This window comes from Thamnophis elegans, chromosome 5 (genome assembly GCF_009769535.1).
Source record: "Thamnophis elegans isolate rThaEle1 chromosome 5, rThaEle1.pri, whole genome shotgun sequence".
NCBI lineage: Eukaryota > Metazoa > Chordata > Lepidosauria > Squamata > Colubridae > Thamnophis > Thamnophis elegans.
In genome coordinates this window covers 26,850,761-26,870,488 of record NC_045545.1, presented here as the reverse complement: position 1 = coordinate 26,870,488, position 19,728 = coordinate 26,850,761, and the positions used below count along the sequence as shown (strand labels likewise).

The 19,728-nt window shown below is 42.9% G+C and overlaps 1 protein-coding gene across 3 annotated transcripts in view; it reads left to right on the top strand.

The window, feature by feature from the left end:
- Nucleotides 1-19,728, top strand: part of PGM1 (phosphoglucomutase 1) — a 52,521-nt gene that overhangs the window by 20,903 nt on the left and 11,890 nt on the right. For 2 of the 3 annotated variants that reach the window (XM_032218268.1, XM_032218267.1), the window contains exon 2: nucleotides 11,522-11,684. In XM_032218268.1, coding sequence (XP_032074159.1) covers nucleotides 11,522-11,684 — 163 coding nt within the window. Of the gene's footprint in view, nucleotides 1-11,521; nucleotides 11,685-13,312; nucleotides 13,369-19,728 lie in introns of those variants that run through there. The other variant, XM_032218269.1, reaches the window with a different exon arrangement.

The window sequence follows — 19,728 nt, the reverse complement described above, 5'->3', positions numbered from 1 at the left end:
ATCTGTACCTGGTGCTTTCCCTGACTTTAATTGCTTAATTACCTGCAGGATTTCCCCCGAGGTTATTGGTTGATTCAATTTTTGCCTGTGTTCTTCTCTAACTGAACTTATTTTCTCTTTGTCTAAATATTTGTCTATGTCTAAACCATTAATTTTATCCCCTTTATACAGTTCTGTAAAAAATTCCCAGAAAGCCTTTTGAATCTCTTCCTGTTGAAACACCTCCTTCCCTCTATAAATCAGTTTAGATATATTTCGAGTTTTCCTTTTTTCCTAATCTGATAAGCTAACCATCTGCCAGGTTTGTTTGCATTACAAAAAGTATTGTGTTTTGCATATAATAAATTAGTAGCTACCTGGTCAGAGATCAACATGTCAAATTGAGATTTTAATATGTTAATAGCTTCCTTAACCTTTGTATTGTCTGGGTTCATTGTTAACTCCAGCTCTTTTCTCTTAATTTCCTCTTCCAGTTCTGTTCGTTTTAACCCTTGCTTATTTCTATGTGTTTTATTTATATTCATCAAAACTCCTCTCATATACACTTTGCTTGCGTCCCATACAAATTCCATAGATGTACCCTTATTCATATTCAAAACAAAATATTCAGATAGTAATTTTTTACAATCATTAATATACTTTTCATATCTAAATAAGTTTTCATTCAATCTCCAAGACCTTCTTGCCTGCACTACCCTTCCCAACTCCATCCAAACTGGGTTATGGTCCAAAAGGACCCTAGCTGCAATCTTTGTTTTCTTGACCCTAGAAAGCAAATCATTAGTGGTTAGAATAAAATCAATCCTTGAGAGGGATTGATGCCTGTCCGAGAAGAAAGTGAAGTCATATTCCTCTGCATTTCTTTCTCGCCAAATATCTCTCAATTCAAAATCATCCATAATGTCAAAGAAAGATTTGGGTAACTTTGCTCGCATCTTGGTATTTAGGCGGGAAATCTTCTTATCTCTCTTAGTGTCTATCACTCCATTCCAGTCACCCAATAGTATACAGGAACTATAGTCCCACTGTACTAATTTAGCATGAAGATTTCTATAGAATCTATCTTGCTGTTGATTTGGAGCATAAATTCCCAAAAGTAATGTCTTTTTCCCTTCTAAGATTAAGTCTAAAGCAATATATCTTCCGAAGGGATCTGCTTCTATTAATTATAGCAGTAATAGCAATAGCAGTAGACTTATATACCGCTTCATAGGCCTTTCAGGCCTCTCTAAGCGGTTTACAGAGAGTCAGCATATTGCCCCCAACAATCTGGGTCCTCATTTTACCCACCTCGGAAGGATGGAAGGCTGAGTCAACCCTGAGCCGGTGAGATTTGAACCGCTGAACTGCTGATCTAGCAGTAGCCTGCAGTGCTGCATTTAACCACTGCGCCACCTTGGCTCATAATTCAGCTTTCATATCTTTTCTTAAGTATACAACTATACCATTCTTCTTTTCCATAGCAGAAGCTGCAAAATGTTGACCAAGTTTTGAGTTGATCAAATATTTTTGATCAGTTGACTTGATATGAGTTTCTTGCAAACAAATTACATCGTTCTTAAACTGTTTGAGATAATGAAATATTTTCTTCCTCTTCTGTGGAGAGTTCAGTCCGTTGACATTCCATGTTAAAATCTTAGTTGTCATCTTTGGTTGGTTGAAGCATTTTTAGAGCTTCCTGCACGGCCTGTTTAACCTTAGGTCTAGCTCCTCCCACTGCTTCCAGATTTGTTATTGTAGTTCCTTGATCGATGGCCGATGATTGTTGATGCTGTTGCTTTTTAGCTTGTTTCTCCATACGTCTAGTAGTCATGCGGCTAGGTCTTGGTTCCATAGCACCTTGCACTTCTAGAGAAGAGAGATGCTCCATCTTGTCTGGTGGTTGTGTAGTTTGCTGTCTATCCTGTCCTTCTTGTGGTCTTTCTCTAGGTCCAGATGGTGCAGGGTGTCCGGCCTTCAATATATTATAATAAAAATCTCGGGCTTTCCATACAGAGTTGAGGCGGTACCTTTGCTTATCAAATGTAAATATGATGCCAAATGGTGCATCCCATCTATACTGTATCTGACGATTTCTGAGTTCTTCGACCAAAAAAGCGTAGTCTCTCCTGGCTCTTAACATTTGAGGTGGTATCTCTTTCAAAACAGCCAGGTCTTGACCGCCAATTTGAAGCTTAGTGTTATAAGACGCTTGCAGTACCATATTTCTAAGCTCTCTTGTAGTAAAATATATAACGATGTCTTGAGGAAGCTGCTTCTGCTTTGCCAGCCAGGAGTTAATGCGGTAAGCTTTGTCAATTTGCCAGTCTTGGTTGGTCCCTGGTCTTCCCATCAGGTGGTCAAAAGCTTCCGATAGGATCTGTTTCAGGTTCTCCTGTTTCTCCTCACGCAGCCCCCTTACTCTTAATGCGAACTCCATTTGTCGGTACTGTATCATAATAATTTCTTTTTCAGCATTTTCCACTTTTTGTTCCACCACCTCTGTTTTCAATGTCAAGTTAGCATTGGCATCATTAAGAACCTCTAGAGTATCTTCCACTCCAGAAATATGTTCTGTTAATACAGTTACAAGACTCAGCATGTCGTCTCTAATTTTATCAACCTTAGCCTCAAATTTCTCATACAGCTCCTGTTTAAGTCCTTTTATTTCACTTTTAATTTCTTCTTTCATTTCTTTTATTTCCTCTTTTCTCTCCTCTCTATTATCTCTAAATTTATCTTCCATTTTAATTGTCTGTGCATTAAGAGCCTCGCTTAGATTACTCAGGAAAAATTCTTTCGTTAACACATCCCCAGCAGGGGGCGTAGGAAGCGGAGGCTGCAGCTTTGTGCCAGGCACTGAGGATGTGCCCCTGGAAGTAGAGGGTGACGACTTCAAGTTAATATTTGGTTTTGAGGCCATTTCAAAATTTATCTGCCTGCAGTTAATAAAACTCTATTGCCTGAATATGCAGCTTTAAGTAAAGAGGCTTTTATTTTGAAGTTTAAGGCTTGGCAAAACTTTCAGTGAGTAAACATTGTAACAAGACCGTTCAGCAGATTCATCACCATTTAACTTCCAGATAAGCAAGGTTAATGAAGGAGTAAAATTCTTCTATTGTGAAACCAAAACATATGATAAGCAATCTCTTTTGTTTTGAATTCTTGTGAGGATTAGCAAAAAGTGTTCGTTATTACCGGAGAAACCAGCCTGCTCGGCGCCATTTTAAAAGCCTCTAAGTAAATAATTTTTCGGAGAAGAAAAAGAAAAGAAGCTAAAATGTTGATAAACAATTATTGTCCACGCAGTAAACGGATTCAGCTCGTGATAAGATTAAATCAAACAAAACTTTGAGCAGAGTGGGGGAGACCTACTTTGTCCTGCACAAGGCAGTTTGAAGTTCCCAGCACGGACAGCCGTTCTGCCTTGGGCTAGCCCCCCTTTCCTTGCAAGCACAAAGCTGCAAAAATCGAAGAGCATTTGCCAGCAAAACAGTTTCTTCTTTCCTTCTTGCCTGAAGGATAAGAAAACCTGATAAGACGTCAGATGGAAGATCCTCTAAACAGGTACGTAGCCAGGAATTCGGAGGCAGCTGATTTTTTGCTGCCACCACCAGCAGGCTCCTCCCAGGAAGTCCGACCTCAATCATTTATTGAGTTGGTTTGATGCAGCAGCCCCTCCCAGAGGTAATAAACTAGAATGGCTGTATTACATATTTCCTAAACCTTAAGGGAAGGTCCACATTATGGCTTTAAAATGTCAACCTGGGCAATGTATGCCAGCTTGTTAGGTTATTTTTTTTAAAAAAAAATATTGTTTTTATTAAACAAAAACACACACACACACACAAAGAATAATCTTTCATTACATCTTGTAGAAGCGTGTCCATTGGTTACAAATACATTTCGTGCATTTCTTCCACAATCATTGCATATACTTCATTCAAATTAAGTTGTACATTTTAGAATTTATGTATTTTACTATCACTGTACCACAATTTTCATTTGATTACAGTTACTTAAACTTGTTTTTATCTAAAATCATTTATATTTGAAGACACAACCACCTACTGGCATACTTTCACAATCTCAATGAGTCTACCATAACTTTACATCTTTATAACATATTCTAAAAGAGAGTCAATTAGTAGGATATCTAACATTCTGTCCCCTTTTCCCCCCCAACTCACAAATTAACGCTTCTGTCCAATTTACTTTTACTAGTACAACACACCTATATATATCATTAAATATTATCCATCAACATTTCCTTATTATTATTGTAGTTAACTAAAAATTATTTACTATTTATCTCACCTCTCCTCTGCTCAGGCCCAAAAGAGATTATACCTTTATAACCAGCTCTCAACAGAAATTTATTAATAAAATTTATAGGTCTTTTCCCTAAGTCCCAGATTACAATTTATATCCAGTTTATTTTACTAATTAAGTTTATCATTTCATCGTTATTATCGTGATTAATTACGTGTTAACAAAATAAACATTTAAAATTTAAGACACTCTAAGAGATGTTGACATTTCTACTTAATAATCACCAGAAGTATCCATTAACATTTCCTTATTATTATTATAGTTGAAAAAAAAAATGAATTGTTTGCTATTTGTATCATGTCTCCTCTCTTCTGACCCAGATTAATTATACCTTCATAACAAGATCTAAACAAAAGTTTGTTAATAAGATTTATAAGTCTTTTCGTCAGATCCTAGTTTAGAATTTATGGCCCGATTATTTATCTTAATTAAGGTTATCATTTCATTATTAATATCATAGTAAATTATATGTTAATGAATAAACATTCAATGATAATCTAAAACAGTCTACAAAATACTAAAATCCCTACTTATTAATCATCAAAAATTGGCTAATTTTTTTATCATCAACTAGCATTATCAACCAGTATCTTTCCAGTAGCAAAATGGTCTTATCTCTCTCGCCAGCTGTTGTGTCAATTCTCTTTTCAGCTCCTTTCCAGAGTTTTGAACTTCTCTCTGCACTTTGTAGCTTAGAAGATCTCTCATGTAGTTTTGTTGCCCTAGAATTGTTATTAACATAAGCTTAACTTTGTTTATTAAACTTATTTCTGGATAGGTTTGTCTTCTTAACTCCATCCTTTTCGCTCTTTTTTTTCCTCCTACATCTTGGGATTTGGGATAAAGCTCCAAATTGTCAAAGTCACTTTTCCAGCTTCCCTTCTTTCCACTTTCACTCCCATTTACTCCATTAATGAGTTCATCTATTATCTTGTCTTTGTTTTCTGTATTTTCATTCTCTTCTTTAATTTTTGGGGCTCCAACCCCATCATCTTTTGATGTGATACCCAATAGTCTGTCCAATTTCTTGTCAAATCTCTCAGATCCTTCTAAAATATTTTGAAGTCCAGCCAGGATGTTTTGAAGTTTTAAGTTTTCCTCATCTGAATATTGATCCATTTTTCAAAAAGAAAAGAGATGTAAAGAAAAAGAGGAATCTGATAATCACTGCCACTCTAGCCTGTCAAAAAAATTTCTTGAAGAATATATCTATATTTATTTTAAATCTTAAGCACAAGTTCTTTTGTGGTTTTCAAAGTAGAAGGGTTCTTGCCTTTTTCTTTCCTTTTCCTTCTCTTGCCAAAATATTTCCAAGAGCACCTGCAAAACACTGTTCGTTCCCTTGAGTCTTTATCAGGTTTTATAAACAAGTTCCAAACCCGTCCTTTGCATAGTCAGTGAAGTCAAATAGGAATGAACAAAGAATACATTGTTTCAAGGGGAAAAAAACTTCCGACTGGCAGATTCAACTTTTTTTTAATACTTTTTCTTTAAGTATCTTTAATATGATTTTACAACAAGTAGAAAGAGGAATTTGTTAAAATAAAAAAAATTTTTAGTTTAAGCCAAAACAATTAAGGTAGTAAAAAGTGGGGGGGGGAGGTGGAATCAGTCCATTCACTTCAAGCGGAGAAACAGGAAACGTTGCAATCACTTCAATCCATAAAACATCATTACAAGCAAGAGCAAAGAACTTTCTAAGGCAGTTCAATAAGGATTAAATTCGCTGCTTTATTCTTACTTAGAGGACTAATATCTTTTTTTTAAAAAAGGTTTCTTAAGGCAATCTTCTGAAAGTAAAAAAAAAAAACCCTCACCAAATGGAACACTTTCACCTCTTCTTTTCCTTCCGGAGCCGTCTCTGACTTTGTCAACCTGGGGGCTGCCTGTTTGCCACCGGTTGGAAGCACTTCCCTTGGGTCAATCAGGGACTTTGCGGTGTCCCTGCGACCAGCAAGGTTTTGTCTTCCTAGTCACTGTCTCTTCGGGACGGTTTAGGTCCTACTGGACTGTCCAGGGGCAAAAGTGTCTCGGACTGTCGAGTCTGCACGATGTATCATCACAATATTGGCTCCTCCTCCAGCTTGTTAGGTTCTTATCGAAGAAGCAGTCAGCTTCAAAGTGCTCCTCCTCTGAAGTCGCTGAATAAAACCAATTCCCAAGTTTGTGTCAGCAAATCCTGATCATGCTGAGATTACTACAGGACCTTTCCCCTATAGGACCGTTCCACTGTTTCAAATATTTACATTACTATATCGTGCTTGGGAAAAGTGGTTGATGGGCTCAGTCATAATCATCCTATGTATACAGGTAGTCCTTGACTTACAACAGTTCATTTGGTGAGCATTCAAAGTTATGTGACTTTTGATCATTTTTCACACTTACAACCATTTCAGTATCCCCATGGTCACGTGATCAAAATTCAGAGGCTTGGCAACTGACTCACACTTATGATGGTTGCAGTGTCCTGGGGTCATGTAATCTTTTTTGTGACCTTCTGACAAGCAAACTCCACTGGGAAGCTAGATTCATTTAACAACCGGGTTACTAACTTAACACTTGCAGTGATTCACTTAATAACTGTGGCAGGAAAAGTCATAAAATGGAGCAAAACTCACTTAACAGATGTCTCGCTTAGCAATAGAAATTTTGGGTTCAGTTGCAGTCGTAAGTCATGGACTACCTGTAGTTGATTTCCATTTCAATGGATTCCATATTCATTTTTGATCTGGATAATATTGTGACTCACTCTTCTGCCACTGCTGTTATTTTTTAAGCTTTAATTTATTGCATACCCAATAAATTGCAATTTCCCTTTAGATATTTCATACATTGATAACATTGATCAATCTGATGAGGTAGATCTTGGCCTTTGAAAATGTACAAGACATTATACGTTTTTAATCTATTTGATACAGACATTACAAAGGATTTCTGTTTGTTTTTTAGTTTTTGCTTTACAAAAATTGAGCTAGCTTTGTTTAAAGCTTTTTTTAACCCAACTGGCACCTGGACTAGTCATCCATTGTTAGATTTAATTAAAATCTATTGACATTGTGCCCTTCTTGGAAGATGGTTGATATCCAAATGTATCTTTTGTTGGAAATCTCTTCAAGTTAAATTGGGTAAACATATTACCTGAACATCAGTTCTGCGTTATCAATATATGGGAGACACAGCAAATGGAATATGTAATTTTAAGAAGGATGAGTCGTATTATCCAAATAAGATAATATTATCTTTATATTAGTTTTTCTCCTGTTGATTCATTAATTTATATATTGAACTTTTTGTTGTTCTTAGAATATATAGATTTATATTGCCAGAAGTAATAGTTAAGTAATTATATGCCTTTATTAATTTCTGACTTAATTAAAATAAAACTTAATGTAACAGAATTCCCTTAGTTTGCATGCCTACACAGGGGAATCTATAATTAGAGTTACAATTATAGTGAGGTCCAGGGCTGCTGAAGCCATATATCTACAGTTCCGGTTCCTTCCTGTCTAATAGATCTTCTTCTGAAGAAGAAAGCTTTCAAGGCAGTTAACTCAATTGGGAATCTGATCTCTACTCTTTAGGGTTCCAATAAACAGTGTTTTTGCTGAAAGGGAAAATGAGATATGTACTATGATAAGTAATTTGCCAAAAATTCAGACAGTACTACATAATTCTAGATAGGGAAAAAATCCATCCCATTTAATCAGTAGATCTATTTTGAACTGAATCTCAAATTATCTTTGCCTTTATAGAAGATCTAAACATATAATAACAAATAAATAATAAATTTATAAACAATTAGCAAATAAAAATTTCAGCTTTGACTGAACATTATTTCTTATCCTACAGTAAATTTCTCAGATGACCATAGAATGCTTTCACCTGGGCAGATGGATTTTTTAAATTTGCAATTCAAGTAAAAAAAATCCATGAGGATCACAGAGCATTGTAAATATACATTTACAATCGTACGCATGTTTTCAATGGATAGCTGGAGAAAATGAAGGTTGAAATGTGCATGTCTGAAGTGCAAATTGTAAGTGACACCAATTTCCACCTTCTCATCCAACTTGATCCTAAATGAGAAAGTCATAACTTATATAGAGTCAGGGCAGGCTATCAGTATACCCTATCTCTTACAGAAGCCTCCTGAATACAGCTAGTTGAGTCGAAGTTTACATACCTCACACTCCACAGGGCCAGGAGAGAGTCATGATGGTCTTTTTACTCTAATAGGAAAGCACCAGAAACACCAAAATAACTGTGTGCATGCATGCATGGGTGGGTGGAAGAAGAAACCTGCAAATATAAAAACATCTAAATGTTAAATCTCCCCGGAAATTTTTAAAAAATGCTTCAAAGAGTTAATTTAATTTTTTTAATTACCGTATTTTCACGACTATAAGCCGCACTGAAAATCCTAAAATTTGATCCAAAACCGGCAGTGCGGCTTATAACCTGGTGCGCTTTATATATGGAAAAAGATCTCCCAGCTGCTTTTGCGGCTTCCTGGAGCGCCAAGAACCTTCGCGCTCTTCTCCGCTCCTCGCGACTGCAATAGATGTCCAGAAGCGGCTTTTGGGGCTAATGGGGATTGGATTTCCAGCTCGATAGCCCCTGCCACCTCTGGACGTCTATTGCAGTTGTGAGGAGCCGAGGAGAGTGTGGAGAAGAACGCGAAGGTTCTTGGTGCTCCAGGAAGCCGCGAAAGCAGCTGGGAGAGGCGCACGGCTTGGTTTCTCCTCCCTGGACATCGCAGCAGCAGCCCCAAGCGCACCAATCTCTGTGTTTTTCGCATCGGGGCATGCTCTTGCAGCACACCCCGATGCAAAAAACACTGAGATCGGTGAGTTTGGGGCTGCTACTGCGACATCCAGGGAGGAGAAACCAAACCGCACGCCTCTCCCAGCTGCTTTCGCGGCTTCCTGGAGTGCCAAGAACCTTCACGCTCTTCTCCACACTCTCCTCGGCTCCTCACAACTGCAATAGATGTCCAGAAGCGGCAGGGGCTATCGAGCTGGAAATCCAATCCCCATTAGCCCCAAAAGCCACTTCTGGAAATCTATTGCAGTCGCGAGGAGCGGAGAAGAGCGCGAAGGTTCTTGGCGCTCCAGGAAGCCGCAAAAGCAGCTGGGAGAGGCGCGCGGTTTGGTTTCTCCTCCCTGGATGTCGCAGTAGCAGCCCCAAGCTCACCGATCTCAGTGTTTTTCGCATCGGGGTGTGCTGCAAGAGCATGCCCCGATGCGAAAAACACAGAGATCGGTGCGCTTGGGGCTGCTGCTGCGACGTCCAGGGAGGAGAAACCAAGCCGTGCGCCTCTCCCAGCTGCTTTCGCGGCTTCCTGGAGCGCCAAGAACCTTCGCGCTCTTCTCCGCTCCTCGCGACTGCAACAGATGTCCAGAAGCGTCGGGAAACGTGCGGCTTATAACCCGGTGCGCTTTATATGTGGAAAAAGTTTGAAAAATTAACGTTAATTGATACTGCGGCTTATAATCCGGTGCGGCTTTTGGTCGTGAAAATACGGTAATTTCATTGCAGTGATTAGAATGTATCTATTCCATTTGGGAGGAATCTCTGATCACTTGGAATGTTGCAGAGTGAGTCTCAGACTCATGTGCCATCTTTAGCAAGTGAATAGAATTTGAGAATGGGGTTAAAAGCAGCAGCATACATGCTCCAAATTGGGACCCATCCCAAGTGCCTGTTCCTACTGGTTGAGCTTGAAGCATAGCTTCCATAATTTTGAGGTCCCATACCCACATTCATGTATTTACAGACACATGAAAGTAAATTAGCATCTTAGTTTATTTTATAAATGAGATGTTGCTGCTTACTGTAGGCGCTCAAAGATAAACCAGACAGGAAACCTGATCAGATAAGCTAATTCTACTTTATTGTAAAGCTACAATAATGGAATCTTATAAGTCTGAAAGTACAAATCTCCCAGTGACTGTTTTAATAGACTGATCTATTATGACAAGTCTTCCCTAAATTTCTTTTTCTGACTATTAAGCAAGGGGGGCTTTCCCCTTCTTTCGACTAATCATTCCCTAGGCAGCAACTATTTGCCTTATCAATCCTTCAAGGTAGGGGTGAAATTCATCAGGTTCTGACGGGTTCTGGAGAACCGGTAGCGGAAATTTTGAGTAGTTCAAAGAACCGGCAAATACCACCTCTGGCTGGCCCCAGAGTGTGGTGGGAATGGAGATTTTGCAGTATCCTTCCCCTGGACTGGGGTGGGAATGGAGATTTTGCAGTATCCTTCCCTTGCCATGCCCACCAAGCCATGCCCACAGAACAGGTAGTAAATGAATTTCACCACTGCCTCAAGGTCATTTTCACGTATCATTATATAACAGAAGTAGAGGGTAGCATGTTTAGCTTTGGGGAAGAGGTTGGACAATAATTTCAGTCAGTTTACTATTCTATATTTTAAGCTTGTTTATCAGATGCAGTATAGCTTAGAAGTATGCATATTTGGTGTGAAGTTACAGCAAATACAAAAAGAAATATGGTTTCTTAAAGCACTTATAAATGAAACATTTATTGAAAACCTTGACTTTATGAGGATATTTTAATCATCCAAATTTACTTGAATAACATTTTCTTGGTTTAGATTAATTTACTAGAACATGAAGGTGCTGTTAAATATCCAGAGATTTTTTGAGCGTATAGTTTTAGAAATTGGTTTAAAAATAAGCCAAACAATAATACCATACAAATTTAGTAATTGACAAGAGATTATGCTGGTAGTGTGAGTCCCTGGGTTAAGAAGCCCTTCTTTTAAGGACAACCCATAGTTAAGAATGGAGCCTATTGTAGCAAAATTTGAGTTAAATACACAATGGTTCATTATACAATACCAAGTTTACAATATTATACAACAATACTGTTCCACTTAAGGACAAATTTTGGGAATAGAATTTGTTCTTAAACTGGGAACTACCTTTATAGTAACCAATAGAGTTGTTTTAAATGAAGCAAATTTGTTGTGCCTAATTTGGTAAATGGAACAAATACTTAAAATAAAGAAACATGTAAATGCCTTTGTCTGCCCAATTTTTTAATAGGGTGTCAAATGTGATAGAAACTCTGGCTATTGTAAAAGCTGAAGAAAACATTGGTAAATATTGCAATCTAAAAAAAAAGCAACTTTTTGTGTCTTCTAACACCTTTTGTGAGTTTTGCTTTTCTTCTGTTCTTGTTTTAGATTGGCCGGTTAGTAATTGGACAGAATGGAATTCTTTCTACCCCTGCAGTGTCCTGTATTATTAGGAAAATAAAAGCCATTGGTGGTATAATTTTGACAGCAAGTCATAACCCTGGTGGTCCGAATGGAGATTTTGGCATTAAATTCAATACTTCAAATGGAGGTAAGTAATTCTAATCATCTCATCTCCATTCTTCCCAAGTTAACTTCTCTCCTACTCTTAAGTTGAATGTGTAGACATTGCCCATCTATTGTTGCACTGCTGACTATGGTATGTTTATGATTTGGATCCAGTTGGGTTTCTAGAGGAAAAATATTTAACTGAAGGAAAGACAAGGAAGGAAAGACAAGGAAGGAAAGACCTATAGATACAAGTGCCTAGGCTACTCTTTCTGAAATGTATACTTTGTATCACTTTCTGCTAGAATTTATATTTAATCACTCTTACTATATATCATATATTAATAAAAAGTGTTAGAAGCAGTGTTTGCATGTACAATTATACTCTTTCTTCCACAACCAGTGATCTCATGTCAAGGTCTGCATAGCAATAGGAAGTCCTTGGGGGAAAATAGAAAATTGTAGGAGAAAAATGTTGCATTTCTCATTTTTCTAAATTTTTATGAACGTTACCACTTTTTTCCAAGGCGCTGCTCAGGAGAGTCCAAGCAAGGGTTAAATACAGCCAAACTGCCCAGAACTGAATTGAAACTTTAAGCCACACCTCTGGTGCTGATTATCTTCAGTTTTTTTCAATTCAACTAGCCCAGTGGACGCGCTTAGAGTTTCTCTTCAATTCTAGATATATTTGCTTGGACTCTCTTTGTTCTAAAATGTGAAAATAGCATTGGAAAATTGGAGCAAGCTTGGTGAGAAAAAATTCCCTTGTTCAATTAAGCCGTTCTCTCGCCCCTCTTGGTCTTCCCGGTGTCCTGGATATCTCAGGCGTTGTAGGGGATACAGGCAGCTGTTGGGGAGGCACGTGGGTCGGAGTGCTGCCGCCAGCGCCACCGCAGCACCCCCACTGTGGTGGGAACCCCCTTGGAGAGCTCGGTTGGCCGTCGTCTGTGCTTTTAAGAGCCGGCGTTCGGCGTGGCTTCTCTGGGCTCTCCTCTGTTCTGCCGGCTAATTTAAATTACAGGCGAGGCGGGAGAGAGCTCCGCCTGCCATTTTTGGACCTTTGCCGGTTTCGTTTTCAATTCTAAGCACATGCCACAGCTGCCTGAAGCCTGACTCATTGCAGGAGCCACGTGGAGACATTATTGACCGGCCTGGCCGGCGATCTGACTCCGAAGCCTCCCAATCGCAGCGGCAAAGGTTTGAGGCCTCCTGGGTTGCAAAACTAATACTCCTGCAGGTGCTGGAAGTTGTGATTGCTCGCGCCAAGCCCGGTTTGATTGAATTTGATCCTGCGACCTTCTGAGTCTCTTCTGTGAGCGCTTTGGTCTGTGGTGGGCTGCTGTGAGGTGGTGAGTGGAGATGGTCCCTACCTATTTCAGTTAGGCCCAGTTTTGTGCCATGGCAGATCAGATCCCTGAGGATCCTGGACAGTTGGGGGTCTCCTCTAGGGTCTTTTCTAGGCAGGTCGGCATGGCTGTCAGGGAGGCCATTAGGGGTAACAAGCCCTATTCCAGGCCCGGGCCTAAGCAGGGATCAGGGCCTGATAAGGATGCCTTACGCTGCCAGAAGGCCCTTGAAAAACAATTCTCCAAGGCCCAGCAGCAGACCCAAGCCTCACAACTGGTGACTCCTGAGGAGCCCTCCTTGGAGGTTCCTCCTGCTCAGAGTCATAACCCTGGTGGACCGAATGGAGATTTTTGGCATTAAATTCAATACTTCAAATGGAGGCAAGTAATTCTAATCATCTCATCTCCATTCTTCCCAAGTTAACTTCTCTCCTACTCTTAAGTTGAACGCATCCTATTTCTAACAGTGAAGAGGAAGGCCAGGAGTTCTCCCCCACAACCTCTCTGGCCATGGCAGTCTCTCCAGGCGTTTATATGGCGGACCAGGCTGACCTTTTTACCTGTCCTTTGGACCTGGAGGAAGGGCCAGTCGTAGGGCCCTTCGCCCCGCAGCATCCGCCCCCCCCAGACCAGACCCCAGGGTTCGACTTGTTGAGGATCAGGGGCCCAATCTCTCAGCAGAAATGCAGAAGGTCATTAACAGAGCTATCTCCCAGGGCATTGAGGCAGGCATGCAGCGAAGGGCAAGCGCACTCGCAAAACCGAGCATCTGCAACCCCCAGAAGCTCCCAGAAGCTGCTTCTTTCACCCAAGCTCTTCAGTCTCCCCATTCTTCTCTGAGGATTCGGAATGGGAGGAGGAGGATTTCCTACTCTGGCAGGAAGCTGAGTTCTCTGGGGACGAGGGTGGCACCTCTGAAAAACCTACCTTTTTGTGTCTATTTAAGGTCACAAACTTCAAAACCATTTTGGATAAGGCTAAGATAACGACCCGCATGGGGTCCATGCCCCCAGTTAATGACCCAAATGATCTCTCCGGGGACCTCTTTGAGGAACCAGTGTCGGCCCAGGAGATAGTGCCAATTCCCAAACTCTATCTCAATATGGTTCAAAAGCAGTGGGCTCAGCCTGCCACCATGGCTACTCCCAGTAGCAATGATAAGAAATTGTACACGGTAGATGCCAGCCTGGAAGACTTGCTTAAGCTACCACCCATCGATCCTCCTATGGTGGCCCTTACCTCTACCTCCGTACTTCCACCTGATTTGTTGGAGGGTCTCAAGGCAGAGGATAAGAAATCTGAGACCGCCTGTCATAAGACACACCAGGCGGCCGCTTGGGCAATTAAAACATCAGCATCGGCCTCTTTCCTTTCCAGGGCCGCCCTTCACTGGTTGAGACAGTTATTGACTAAGATTCTGGCCAGGGATACCAAATTAAGGCAGGATATCAATAAGATCATGGCAGCCACAGAGTATACTGCTGATGCTACCCTGAGCCTGGCCAAATTCGTCTCTCGGGCCCTGGCATCCAATGTCACTACCAGGCATCTCTTGTGGCTCAGACACTGGAACATGGGCATGCATTCCAAGTGGAAACTAGTCTCGGCCCTCTTTAAGGGGGACAAGCTTTTCGGGGAGGTCCTGGACCCGGTCCTAGTGGAAAACAAGGACAAAAAGAAAGTGATGCCATTGGTCACTAAGAAGTCTGACGGGAAGGGCCCCTACTCCTACAGGAGTCATCCTCTAGTTCCGCTCAGTCCCATCGGCCGTACTCCAGCAGGCTGACCGGTCCCAGGACAGTCAGTCGTTTCACGACAGAGGTCGCCAGCAGCACTACTCCAGACGTCCCTTTTGGGGAAGGGTCTGGCTCCCATCCCTTCAGGAGATACAAATGACTCTCAGAGTTCAGCTCCCATAGGAGGGCGTCTTCAGTTATACCCTGCCCAGTGGGAGCAGACCATGTCGGACCAGTGGGTCCTAGAAACAATCCAACTGGATCTCAGCCTGGAATTCCTCTCCCTTCCCCCCTGCCACTTCATCAGATGTCCCGTCCCGTCGTGCCTGGTCAAAAGGCCCTTATGGAACAGGAGATCAGGCATCTCAGGGATATAAGGATCATAGAGCCAGTTCTGTCAGGCCAGGAGGGGACAGGATTTTACTCAATCCTGTTCCTGGTTCCCCAAAATTCCGGAAGGTGGAGGGGGATCTTAGATGTAAAAAGGTTAAACTATCACATAACCTACCGGAGATTCAAGATGCAGTCCCTACAGTCTATCCTGGGCTGCATCAGGCCGGGAGACATCTTGACATCCAGAGATCTCAAAGAGGCCTACCTCCACGTACCTATTCACAAAGCCCACCATCGTTGCCTCAGGTTTGCTTATGCCAGCTGCCATTACCAGTATCGGGCCCTGCCGTTTGGCCTGTCCTCGGCCCCCAGGACATTTACAAAGATCCTTGTGGCTCTAGCAGCTTTCCTCAGATCCCATCCAGTAAGGTTACACTGTTACCTGGATGATGTCCTCATCCAGTCATCATCACCCCAGCAGGCGATCCGGGATCTGGAGTACACCATGCAGGTGCTTCGAGTTCACGGCTTTTCCATAAACTTGGAGAACAATCATCTTCAACCAACGACCAGCTACAACATCTAGGAGCCATCATCGACACCGTCTCCTGCCAGTTCTTCCTATTGCCGGAGCGAGTAGCGAGCCTCAGGGAAAGAGTCGCACAGGTGCAACGGTCTCCCCAGGCCAAGATTGTTCAACTTTCACAGCTCCTAGGCAAGATGATCTCTGTCCATAGTTCCGTGGGCAAGACTCCATTCTCGTCCCCTCCAGTGGCTCTTGCTCCCTTATCAAAGGGCCAACGAAAGCAGCTCGACGAGACTCATTCTGATCTCCATGAAGGTACGTCGATCGCTCAGGTGGTGGATGTCCCCGGCTCTGGCGAAGGGCTCCCTCTGGCGAAAGGCTCCCTCTGGCGAAGGGCTCCCTGTTCAGGGAGATGGTGAGACACGTCTCACCATCACAACGGACACAAGCCTGTTTGGTTGGGGGGCCCATTTCCACAATTAACTTGCTCAGGGCAGATGGTGTCCCAACCAAGGCTGCTCACAGCATCAATTGGCTGGAGCTGAGAGCAGTCCGACTAGCCCTTCTTCAATTCCAGACCGGCATCCATGTGAGGGTCTTGATGGACAACATCGCGATGAAGGCGCACATCAACCGCCAGGGGGGCACGTGCTCCAGATCTCTGATGTCGGAGACCGACATCCTAGGTCGGTGGGCGGAGAAGCACCTCCTGTCCGTAAAGGCGGAGCACATTTCTGGCACGACCAACACCCAGGCAGACTGGTTAAGCAGGGCCACGGTCAACCACTCGGAGTGGCGACTGCATCTGCATCTGTTCCAGCGCATGTCCCAGAAGTTCGGTTGTCCGCAGGTAGACCTGTTCGCCACCGCAGCCAACTCACACCTTTCCAGGTTTTTCACAAGGTTTCACAACCCGCGTGCAGAGGGAGTCAATGTATTGCACTCCCCTTGGCTGAGGGGACTGCTCTACGCGTTCCTGCTGTTACCACTCCTTCCCAGAGTCATCTGGAAGATCCTGTCGGAGGCGGCAGAGGTACTGCTGGTGGCACCGTTCTGGCCCAGGAGAACCTGGTTTGCAGACCTGGAGAGCCTCTCCATTGAACCCCCTTGGGGGAGCACTAGTGGCTACAGCTAGCCATCTGGCACTTGAGAGGGATCTCCTGAGCAGGGGCAGCCTTTCAACCAAGGTGATCTGTACCATCCAGGCATCACGACGCCCCTCCATCTATGGATCTACGGCACTACCAGGAGGGTCTTCGTCGGCTGGTGTTCTGCCCGCGGCGTTTCGGCTTCCTCAGCTTCGGTTCCTGTCATCCTGGACTTCCTACAAGACGGCCTTGACAAGAGCCTGGCGCCTAACACTCTTCGCCGTCAGGTGGCAGCACTTTCTACCATCCTGACTCCTGACGGACAGTCTTCACTCGGTTGTCATCCCACCATCCACAGTTTTCTCAGGGGGGCTGCTAACCTGAGCCCTCCAGCGGTTCACAGATATCTGACTTGGGACCTTACCGTACTCTTACGTGCTCTCATCGAGCCCCCATTTGAACCTCTCCGGACAGCCAACATGAAGCATTTGACATTTAAGACCGCCTTTCTAATTGCCATCACTTCTGCAAGGTGTATTTCTGAGCTGGCTGCCCTGTCTGTCCGTGAGGACTTGTGCCTGATTCAACAGGACAGGGTAGTCCTCAGACTGGACCCTTCGTTCATCCCTAAGATTAACTCCTGGTTCCACCGGGCTCAGGAGGTAATCCTCCAAGATTTCTGCCCACATCCCAGACATCCCAGAGAGAAACGCTGGCACAAGCTGGATGTCCGCAGGATGCTCCGCAGGTACATCAAGCATACTGCTAGCTTTCGTCGCTCTGAATCACTCTTCGTTTCCTTCCAACCGTCTTCCCAGGGCAGGAAGGTGTCTTCATCTACAATCGGTGGGTGGCTTAGGGCCTGCATCGCCCTTGCTTATGTCCTGCAGTCCAAATCAGTGCCTAGTCGCATCACGGCACATTCTACTGGGAGCGCTGCCACCACAGCAGCCTGGGCGACTCGGGCACCAATTGAAGAAATTTGCAGGGCAGCCACCTGGACCTCGTTATCTCCGTTCGTACGGAATTATAAGTTGGACAAGTTTGCTTCAGCGGAAGGGACCTTTGGGAGGCGAGTTCTTCAGGGCATTCATACCAGCGGAGAGACCCTGACTACTACTGCTTCCCGCTCTAGCGACATTTAGCTTGGGTATGTCCCTTGCTTGGACTCTCCTGAGCAGCGCCCTGGAAAAGGACCATTGACTTACCTGAAGGGTCGTTTTCAGGGTGCTGCGAAGGAAAGTCCACCCCACCCGGGAGGTCTAGCTCCGCTGGTGTCAGTTCAAAGTTGGCAGTTCCAGTTGGACTTGTTTATTATTGAGAGTATATTGGATCCATTGTTGGACATCTCAGCGCGCAACAGTTCCACGTCTTCATTGAAAAAAATCTGAAGATAATCAGCACCAGAGGCATGGCTTAAAGTTTCAATTCAGTTCTGGGCAGTTTGGCTGTATTTAACCCTTGCTTGGACTCTCCTTCGCAGCGCCCTGAAAACGACCCTTCAGGTAAGTCAATGGTCCTTTTGGTTCCTCTCTATATCTACTCGGTTTTTCTGACCCTTTACAACTCTTAGGCCACGTACATATAGTCCTTAGGTTACAGCCACTCATTCAGTGACCATTCAAAGCTACGATTGCCCTGAACAAGGGGGAACCTATGACAGGTCCTCAAAGTTGTGACTGTTGTGGCGTCCCTGCCATGATTGTAGTCTGGGCACTTGATAAACACAGCTCACATTTACAATGATTGCAGTTTCATCCTGCAGTCATATAATTACCATTTGCAACCTTGTCTGCCAGCTTCCAATCAAGCAAAATCATTGGGGACACCTTCAGGCAGTTACAAGTCACTCCTGTAAATTGCTCTTAGTCCAGTCACTTTTTCTCCTGAGAAGCCCTCCGGTGGCAGGGAAATTTTATACTCCAGGATGCCTGCTAGCCTACCTGCACTTGCACTTACTGTAGTACCAACTCACCTGCTTGTGCACCTGCCTGTACACTCTCCTGCCTGGTGATAGCATCTGCACTCCCACCTGCCCATAGCATTAACTCACACACTTGCCTACACTCCATAGCACTCACCCACCTGCCTGTACTTCTTAGCTACCAACCTGCTTGCAAACTGCCTAAAAAGGAAAATCTTGTAGCGACCCCAACTTGTGGCTCCTGACCACTTTCCATATTTACTTTGCTTGTTGGAAACTGGCTGGGAGTTACAAATTATGGTCATATAGGGTCTTTGCTTAAAGATTTATGGTCATTTAATGACCATATTAATGAGGATTTCTGAGTTTGCCAACTAGTTGCATCATACTTTACAACCAATCCCTTTGTAACAGAAAATTCAGAGCCAATTACTGTTGAGACTTGAGAGCTACTGTTCATTAGAGCTAGAGTGCAGAGAAGAGCAACAAAGATGATTAGGGGACTGGAGGCTAAAACATATGAAGAATGGTTGCAAGAACTGGGTATGTCTAGTTTAATGAAAAGAAGGACTAGGGGAGACATGATAGCAGTGTTCCAATATCTATAGAGTTGCCACAAAGAAGAGGGAGTCAAACTATTCTCCAAGGCACCTGAGGGTAGAACAAGAAGCAATGGGTGGAAACTAATCAAGGAGAGACGCAACTTAGAACTGAGGAGAAATTTCCTGACAGTTAGAACAATTAATCAGTGGAACAGCTTGCCTCCAGAAGTTGTGAATGCCCCAACACTGGAAGTCTTTAAGAAGATGTTGGATAGCCATTTGTCTGAAACGGTATAGGGTTTCCTGCCTAGGCAGGGGGTTGGACTAGAAGATCTCCAAGGTCCCTTCCAACTCTGCTATTGTATTGTATTGTAAGTCATTCAGATAAATGTCTCTTGTACTGCTATGCCGGTATTATTCTGACACTATCATGCATCGTTGTCAGGCATGCCAATTTAGTCATAAATGCCTGCATTGATTGTAAAATGATTTTATTACCATTTATTATGGTCATATTTGCAAATGGTTACTAATCAACGTACTCACTAATTAAAGAGTCGGTGCATCACTGCTCCTATTACTTTGAATCATG